Source organism: Lolium rigidum, chromosome 3, assembly GCF_022539505.1.
Source record: "Lolium rigidum isolate FL_2022 chromosome 3, APGP_CSIRO_Lrig_0.1, whole genome shotgun sequence".
NCBI classification, from domain to species: domain Eukaryota; kingdom Viridiplantae; phylum Streptophyta; class Magnoliopsida; order Poales; family Poaceae; genus Lolium; species Lolium rigidum.
Genome location: NC_061510.1, coordinates 155,254,427 through 155,261,536, shown reverse-complemented (window position 1 = coordinate 155,261,536; position 7,110 = coordinate 155,254,427). Strand labels below are relative to the sequence as shown.

Here is a 7,110-nt window from a genome sequence, read left to right as displayed (position 1 = left end):
CAATCGAACGGGGTCGTGACCCGGCCACGAATCAGGTCGACCCGCTGTCGTTCCCGATCCTCGATCCGGGTCGATCGATCCGGGATCGTGGAACGCGGCACCGACCCCGAACCTGGCAACTATGCGCTGGAGGAGGGGAACACAGGCGACGGCGACACGGCAGAGGCTGAGGGTTGAGGGGATTTCACATCGGCGAGGAAGGAGAAGTCAACGACGCTTTTGCATATAACCCCCCAACCCACTTTGCAGTTAAAAACCACACTACCGGAACCCCACATGTGTCCCGACAAGCTGGGCCCGTATGTGCCACATGGACAAATACACGGTAGCTCCTAGGACCAGTGACCGTAGAAAACACAAGGAACGTCTTTAGTGATCGTAAAATGGTATTCCTAATGTACGATGATCAATTTGAGTTGTGATGACAAGTTCGTGGACTATTCATGCATTTTACTCAAACAGAAATTTGTTGCTTCCCACTGAAAAAGAAACGAAGGGGCAGTAATACGTATGGTAACAGTGAAAGCGTATTTGTTACAAGGGATAAGGACCCCACATGTCAGCCTCAGCATCGACGGTTTACACACGCCGCTACAAATCATCCCAAACCCTTTCTTGTTGGCATCTCCCTGCACACCACACGCGGCCGCACATCCTCTTCTCCCCTCGCCACGCCTCGCTCCGCCGCGACCCAAACCAAACCCTAGGGCAGCAGCCGGACGCGATACACCCAAATCTACAACTTTTCTTCTTCCCCCCCGCAGATTCCCCTGATAATCTAGCCTCCCCTCCCCCTACCCCTACCCCTCATCCCTCTCCCGGCGGTGCCATCCCCTCTTCTATTTTTTCCGAGATTTTACTTTGGAATTTCTTTGGTGTTTTTCTTTCTTTGTTTGTTTCAGGAGCGACCGGTCCCGGAGGAATTGCGCGGCTGGTGCGTGCACTCAGCTCTCTCTCTCTCTCTCTCTCTCTCTCTCTCTCTCTCTCCGCGCCTACCTGCGATTTTGGTACGAGTTTTAGGGTTCGATCTGACACATCTGCGTGCTCCCAGGGCTAGGGTTTTGGCGTCTCCGTGAAGGCTGTTCCGTTCCGTGTTCCGGCGCGTGGTTGGCAGGTGAGCCCTACTCAGACGTGCTTTATTAGATTGATTGAATCCCTCTGTTTGTGTTTGCGTTTTACCCCGAAGAGTACATGATTTATAGGTTCGTCAGCCTTTTCCGTTTGAGCATGCTTGTAGATTCCAGCTTTTACCTTATTATTGTTGCTATTAATTAATCTAGCCATCTTGCTAACTCCATAGGTTTCAGTCGATGAACCATGCCACTTAACGCCTTTTATCAGATATATAATATAGCGCAACATCTACTCCATCGAAGAAATACCTGAGATCTAACGATGGAGACTATAGTTCTTATTGCTTTCTTCTCTTCGCAGTTACCATGTCGTCGTTCCCTGTGCTGAAGAACAAACCTATTGATCAATGGAAAGTTACCGAGTTGAAGGATGAGCTCAAAAAGAGGAAGCTCCCTGTCAAGGGTCTGAAGGAAGAGCTGGTCAGGCGGCTCTTTGAATCTATCCAGAGTGAAGAGGCATCTGACGAGTCTGCTGAAGACGTCGGAGCCGATGAGGCAGTCGATGAAGGACCTAAAGATGTGGAAGCCAATGCACCAGCTGATAAAGACGTGAAAATGGATGAACCAGTTGACCAGGCACCTGAGGAACATACTGCTAGTCAGAAAACTACAGTTTCTGTGACTGAAGTTTATCAGGAAACTGTGGTTGATGAAACTCAGGAAATTACGCTTCCTCCCCCACAAGTTACTCAGGAAGTCATGGCTTCGTCTGTGGAAGACTCCTCCAAGGATAATCTGGTGCCATCCCATGAATCTCCGGCAACTGAAGCCCCAGCAGAAAAGGGAGATGACCCAGAATCAGTTGCTGGAGAAAATTCTGCAATGCAAGAAGAGCACCCAGATACCGTGCTTGTTGCTGAGAAGACTCCTGAGGTTGCTACCAATGAGACAACTGTTGCTGCTGATATGACCAGTGCTGATCTCAAGTCAGGCTCTTCTCAAGTCAACTCAGATGCCACTGAAGCCAGCAAAGCTGTACCAGCGCCGGTGGATGCCCAAATACCAGATGCTGATCCTATGGATACTGATGTTGCTGCTGCATCAGTGAACAATGATGTAGATTTGGGCAACAACACTACAGCCACTAACGAACAATGCAAAGATTCTGAGCTCATGAATGAGGATAGCAAGCCCATCGTTTCTGAATCAAACAATCAGGTACCTGAGATTAGCCCAGATTTAGGGTCTCCACTTAAGTGTGAGTCAATTTCTAGAGATGATATATCACATAACAAAAAGAATATAAAGGATAACTTGAATGCTAATAATTTTGATTTAGAACTAGAGGTTAAGCCAGAGATGGTCAAGCCATCATCCGGCATTACTTCCTTAGGTGGGGATTTGCAGCCACTGGATGATGACAAAGAGCTGGTCAAGAACCAGTTGTCTTTGGAAGACATAGATTCCACGGCTAATGTGGATGAAGTTGGGTCTCCAGAGAAGTTAAATTTAGACAGGAGCTCAGGTGACGAGTCAATGGAGGAGGATGTTGTGGATATTAAGCAAGTTGAGTCCAATGTTAAATCTGATGATCTCAGAGGAAAGACTGAGCTTAACTCCTCAGAACATGTGAAAGAGGTGACCCTCACTGATTCTGTTGTTGACGGTTCCTCTGTTGATACAAAGGAAGTTATAGCTGAAGAAAAGCCATCAGCTTCAACTGAAAAGAGGAAACTTCAAGGTTTATATCTCTCTCCCACCCTTCCCTTTTTTAGTTTTGTTTATCACAGCAATATATGCAGGGTTTTATTGTGCATTGGCATATGTTTCTTTGTTTGCAAGTGTGTCATTGTATAAGCTGTACCTGGAATATATCTAATCTCGAATGACGAGTCAGATTCTACTTGTAGTTCTCATTTCTTGCAAATATCGCACTAAGCAAACTCAGTTGCTATCAATAGTTTGTCTAGGCAAATTATTTTCTTGCATATGAATTTGTGGTTACTGTATATTGGATATGCGATACTTCACTAAGAAATCACTATCCTGAAACTTATTTGTGTTACCAACTTACCATGCCTTGTTTTATATAATTTTGTAGTGCTTGAGAATATGCATTTTAGTTTAGCTGGGGCAGGCACATGTGCTCTGTACTCTAGTATTAAGTATGGACTGAAACCCTTTGATGCTAGATATTCCGGTGAAGTTGTATTGCTGGCAAGTTGTGTTTGTCTTCTGCTACTTATTAGGTCCTTGGTCAGTGTCTTCTTAATATTTTGATTCAGAATATTTGAAAATGCTAGTGAAGTAATGAGCCTAAGATTGTGTGTTCATTCCGCATTTTACAGCGCCTCTGAGTTTTGTATTAACTCCTTTTGAATCACGCAGCTGAAGAACCTGTTGCAAACGCTGAGCCAATCAAACGCCAACGTCGATGGGCTGCAGACAGTGGAAAAGTCCCAGAAAGACAACCATTGAGTCAAAGCGGTTCTGATGCTCCTAAGGATATTTTTCAGCCTGCTTTAAGACGTTCTTTTGGCAGGTCTGATTCAACAGCAAGTGCAGATTCTCCGAAGGAGCGGATTGGTGAGTACTTTTACTGGTCATTTTTTCTGGTCCTTCCATGACCAAGTCTCTATACTGAATCAGTTGAGCGAATATTGTATGCTAATTGCTTTTCTTTGCTTTGGTCTTGCAGTGCCACCATCTCAGAAACCTGCAACAACTTCCTTGAGAATTGACCGGTTTGTGCGGCCATTTACCCTGAGAGCTGTGCAAGAACTTCTTGGTAAAACTGGATCTGTTTGTAGCTTTTGGATGGATCATATCAAGACCCACTGCTATGTTACAGTATGTTTCTTCGATATTCACAACTTCCTGTTTGTCTTTACTTCCTTTGTTACTTGCTGTATCATCTTCTTGCAAAAGCATATCCTCTCACCTATCTCTTTTTGTGCGAAGGGTTGCTGTTTGTAAGTTTTTGTATTTTTTGGCACAACAAATCTGTAGTCTCATATAAGAGAACTAACAAATCTGTGGATCAGTATTTGCAAAATGTGTTCATCATGCTTATAGTGAATCATTTTCACATTTTGTATTTCTGAAGCTGATTACATCAAGTAATAATGGACAATCTTGAGTATAATCAGCAAAGCATGTTTAACTGTGTTCACTTTCTGTTATGACTTTTGTGGACTAATTAGATTCTAGCTTGGATTGGCTGTAGTTTATTACTAATATCATGCAAAGAAATGAAGATTGTACCGGTTCTTATACTATTCTTAACTGGAAGCATTTATTGTGATGATGCTTAACTGTTCTGCATACCTCTTTTGCCAATATTCTTCTGCTGACTTTGCCTCAATGCCCTGTCTCTTATTTGCAGTTCTCGTCTGTGGAGGAAGCTACGGCTACTCGGGATGCTGTCTACAACCTGCAGTGGCCTCTGAACAATGGCAATCATTTGTTAGCTGAATTTGTTGATCCCCAGGAAGTGAAACTCAAGCTTGAACCTCCTCCCCCAGCAGCAGCAGCAGCAACAACAGTGGCTGCACCGGTGGTTCCTGTTAGCCCAGCTACTACACCAAGGGAGCCTCCTTCTCAACAAGCTCAGGCTAATCAGAATGCGCCTCGCCAAGCTGCTACACCAAGGGAGCAGATGCCGCCTCCACCACCTCTCATGAAGCCTCCTACACCCAATCCAGGATCTGCAAGGGACAAGCTCCCGCCCACTCCAAAGAAGCCAGAACCTCCTGTTGTGACACTTGATGATCTCTTCAGGAAGACACAATCCTCGCCAAGGATTTACTATCTGCCTTTATCTGAAGAGGAGGTGTCAGCAAAGCTTGCTGCACAGGGCAAAGCAAAATAGTGTGCTGTGTTTTGGCCTCATGTTTTTCTTGCGGTATGTAGAAGCAGCAACATGTATTTTCTGCAAAGACTTATTTTTTTAAATCTCATCTAGATTGTATGATCGTCTGACTCAAAGTTGCTTTGGAGGAGCGCTGAGATACTGGTTTTAGTTTGAACATCAGGGAACTTTTGATACCCTGATCTTTGTGAATAAACATTCAAGAGAATGCTTATTCGTTTTATGACATTTACATTCTTAGGGCATTTGGGTCTTGTGTTTAGTTTTGTTTTAATGGTCATGATTCTTAGTTCTAGCTGTTATGTGGGTTGTAATGATGCGGTACAGAACCCACCCTCTGGAGTTGAACAAATAAGATAAGTACTGTACTTCGTCTTATCTTTATAATGTTTGTTAATTACAAGCAAACAGTCAAGCTAATATCTGGTTCGGTTATCTCAGGCAGCTGTACTATGTCAAAAAGGGGCGATGACCGTTTTTGTGGTAGGATCTTCTGGTGCACGAGTAATTTCACGTCTGACTGTACATAAATTTAGTCCAAGTCAAAACTTACTAACCTTGACAAAATGTATGAAGTTGTAATTTTGTTTTTGCAACATTTAGGGCATGCCCATGTAGTAAAAATAATACTACTTTGTAACAAATCCTCATTTGTTAACTTACTAACCTTGACAAAATGTATGAAGTTGTAATTTTTGTTTACAACATTTCGGGCATGCCCATGTAGTAAAAATAATACTATGTAGCAAATCCTCATTTGTTTGAAATCGTGTCGTGGACTTGTGGTATGCAACAGAAAAAACCAATACATCCAACATGTGTGCCTAACACATCTAACATCCGCAGCAGAGGTCCATCAAAGCTAGATTGGATGAATCCCCGACTAAATCCACTCGCGAGACGTCGTCTTCTTCAAGTTCGGTGGTGTATGTGGGAGCTCGTCATCCATGGTGAGCTCTGCCATGCTATCTGTGGTGAGCTCCTCATGTGGCCACAGCGACAACAACAAACAGGGAAGCAACTGCAATGCTCGCGGAGGAGCGGCAGTGGCCACTCACACAAGGAGAAGCACTGCGCGCATGGGGCATGAGCAGCAGCTAGCAGCTGGCGGAAAGTGGGAGGGCGTATGTGCGAGCTCGGTATCCATGGTGAGCTTTGCCATGGTGCCCGTGGTGAGCTCCCCATGCAGCCACAACGACAACAACAAACAGGGAAGCAACTGAATGCTCGCGAAGGAGGAGTGGCATCGGCCACACTCGCACGGGAGAGCAACACCGACATATGTGCACGCTGGAGTAGCAGCGGCGTCCGCACACAAGGGGCAGTAGCAGCAAGAGGCGGAAAGTGGGAGGTGTCCTAGGAGGAGCAAGTCGGCTACACAAAGAAGCTGCTAACACACTAAGAAAGCAATGTCCACTGAAAATTGTGGGGATGCGAGGCACCACGAGGAAGAGGACCGGCTGATGGAAAAACATGTTAACTAAAACTATGTTCCAAATAGTAATATGAGATTAGTGGCCCTTGTTAGTTATATATTTGGATGATAAAAGATAACTAGACACATCTTAAGTTTTCAAAACCTAGAATGGAGATCTACAAAATTGTAATGGATCGAACTCTAGTACCAACACCTTTCATAAGGTTGATGAAATATATATGAGAAAATATGAACCTTAAAAATATTTAAAAAACATACGATGAAAGAATATATACAACGGTGTGAAGTATGGTATCAAATCACGCCATCTTGTACAATGTCTTGTTTGGCATAGTTCTTGAACATAGAGCCATTATCTGTTCTTACCGTCTTGATCTGGTGATTTAACATGCATTGAGCTTGCTTGGCAATGGTGAAGAATGTCTTTTGGGTCTTATCTTTTGTCTTGAGAAGAAAAACACATACACACACAAAACTATCTTGAATAATCATTAATAATGATGACTCCATGTCTCTTCCCATCGTGGTATGACATGTTGAAGGCTTAGAGAGATTCATGCGAATGAACTCTATACACCTAGTTGTTGTGATAACATTCATGACATGATGCCTCTTCTTACGTTGTTTTTTGATGGTAATGCATAACACACAATCTTTCTCGAAAGACACAATAGTTAATTCAAAAGTATGTCACCCTTTATAAGATATTTAAGATTTCTCATAATAAC

At 43.7% G+C, this 7,110-nt stretch overlaps 1 protein-coding gene across 1 annotated transcript; it reads left to right on the top strand.

The window, feature by feature from the left end:
• The first annotated feature begins 637 nt into the window (after nt 1–637).
• Nucleotides 638–5,189, top strand: LOC124702537 (altered inheritance of mitochondria protein 21). Its single transcript, XM_047234684.1, has 6 exons — nt 638–934; nt 1,052–1,114; nt 1,435–2,814; nt 3,462–3,659; nt 3,772–3,923; nt 4,459–5,189. Exons 3-6 carry the CDS (start codon nt 1,440–1,442, stop codon nt 4,942–4,944), a joined length of 2,211 nt encoding a protein of 736 aa, XP_047090640.1. The 5' UTR covers nt 638–934; nt 1,052–1,114; nt 1,435–1,439; the 3' UTR covers nt 4,945–5,189.
• Nucleotides 5,190–7,110: the final 1,921 nt, after the last annotated feature.